Below are 1,991 nucleotides of genomic sequence, written 5' to 3' on the forward strand. Positions count from 1 at the left end.
CCCCAACCACCTAACACTTTCCCACAACTAGTCTCCATCTCTCTTTCCCTCTCTTCCCATCACACCCAAACAAGAAACCATTCCCCTCCTCGAACTATTCACCCTTCCCCTCACACTTTTTAAAGCTTCAATTTCAGTCACCAACCAATGGAAATTTCTAACCCTAACGATCCCCAAGAAACCAAACCCACCGCCACCACCGCCCCTATCCCCACTCTTTCTCAAACACCTAACACCAGCAGCAGCAGCAGTGATAATAATAACCCCCCTCACAATAATAACCGCAAGTGCAAGGGAAAAGGTGGACCTGACAACAACAAGTTTCGTTACCGCGGCGTCAGGCAGCGGAGCTGGGGGAAATGGGTGGCGGAGATAAGAGAACCGCGCAAGCGGACCAGGAAGTGGCTCGGAACATTCGCCACCGCCGAAGATGCCGCCAGGGCCTATGACCGTGCTGCTTTGATCCTCTACGGTTCTAGGGCACAGTTGAATCTGCAACCCTCAGTTTCCGTCAATTCTAACTCTTCTAATTCTTCGTCTCGTGGCGGTTCTTCTTCTTCTTCTTCTTCCTCCACTCAAACGCTTAGGCCTTTGCTTCCTCGCCCTTCCGGGTTCACCTTCTCATCCGGTTCCCGGTTTCCCGTTGTGTTTAACGGCCTCCACAATAACAATAATAATAATAACTTCTCTGCTGCTACCGCCTCGGGTTTCGTGCCATTTGGGGTTTTCCCTTTTAGTAACGGTAATAATAACAGTGTTGTTGCACCACCACCGGTGCAGTTTCATCATCAGTATTCACCACAAGTGCTGCAAATTCAGCAGCAGCAGCAGCTTCAGCAGCAACAACAACAGTGTCACCATCGTCACCAAAAAGCCGATGAATCAGGTGGAACAACTTCAATTAGGTTAACCTCGCATCAGAATAATAATAATAATACTACTAATCATCCTTCGGGTTATGTTCATCGTCCTCATCAAGAGAGTTGCATGGTTATGGAAGAAGAAGTATTGAATTATAGTAATAATAATAACAATCTCGCTGTGGATTCAACATTGTCTTCCTCAGAGGTTGGAGCAGATGCAGTGGTGGATCCAGATCCGGATCCGGAACCGGGTATCGGATCTATGTGGTCTTCGTTGACGGAGGAGGATTATCCAGTTAGCTTGTGGGATTACAATTACAATGATCCATACTTTTGTTTGAATTTTGAAGAAATTTGATGGTGCATGCAGTAGCTTCATTCAGCTTCATTATTGATTTTGTTAATTGAAGTCAAATTACAACATAGGTACTCTTAATAGTTGATCGAATCCATTGATCTGAGTTTTATATAGTGCATTAGACCATATATAAGTGGACTACTATTGTGAATAAAGTGTGGGTAGAAAGGAACCCAAAGTTCAAAGTAGTTGTGAATAATTTCTGGTGGAATAATTTATCTGGATAAACCCTAGGATTGTGATTTGATTGAAGGTCAGTTTTTTCTTCTTCAAGCTCTCAATGATTTACAATAGTAGTTATTATTTGTTTATTTATGTATTGTTTGATTATTTCTGTATTTTTTTAAATTTAATTGGCTTTGTAGAACATTTGTGTTTAGCGCGGTAACTTGTTGATTTGTGTAGTTTTAAGTTTAGCTTGTTAACAATAGAGAGTAAAGAGAAACAATTTTCGGTTTCATGTTAGCTATTTTTTATTTTTTTTTTTATAATTTTAAGATTTAAAATTTATAGTTTAGAATTTATGGCTAGCAGATTTGGATTTAAGAAATAAAATTAAAGAGATATATATATATATATATATATATATATATATATATTTATTTAGAAAATAAGCTGAAATTGGTTGAAAGAAGTAAGCTTTCTACAATACTCATAGGATCATATTTGTCTGGGTTTTACCTGGTTCGACAAAAAATATTTATTTGTCTGCTACTACTGAAATTGAAAGACTAGTTGGAGACGGCATATAAATAATGTAGAAGGAAAAA

The 1,991-nt window shown here is 39.2% G+C and overlaps 1 protein-coding gene across 1 annotated transcript; it reads left to right on the forward strand.

Moving 5' to 3' along the window:
• LOC112766208 (uncharacterized) lies at positions 1 to 1,551 on the forward strand. Its single transcript, XM_025812101.2, has one exon. The coding sequence runs from the start codon at positions 148 to 150 to the stop codon at positions 1,219 to 1,221; it is 1,074 nt and encodes a 357-aa protein (XP_025667886.1). The 5' UTR covers positions 1 to 147; the 3' UTR covers positions 1,222 to 1,551.
• Positions 1,552 to 1,991: the final 440 nt, after the last annotated feature.

This window comes from Arachis hypogaea, chromosome 17 (genome assembly GCF_003086295.3).
Source record: "Arachis hypogaea cultivar Tifrunner chromosome 17, arahy.Tifrunner.gnm2.J5K5, whole genome shotgun sequence".
Classification (NCBI taxonomy): domain Eukaryota; kingdom Viridiplantae; phylum Streptophyta; class Magnoliopsida; order Fabales; family Fabaceae; genus Arachis; species Arachis hypogaea.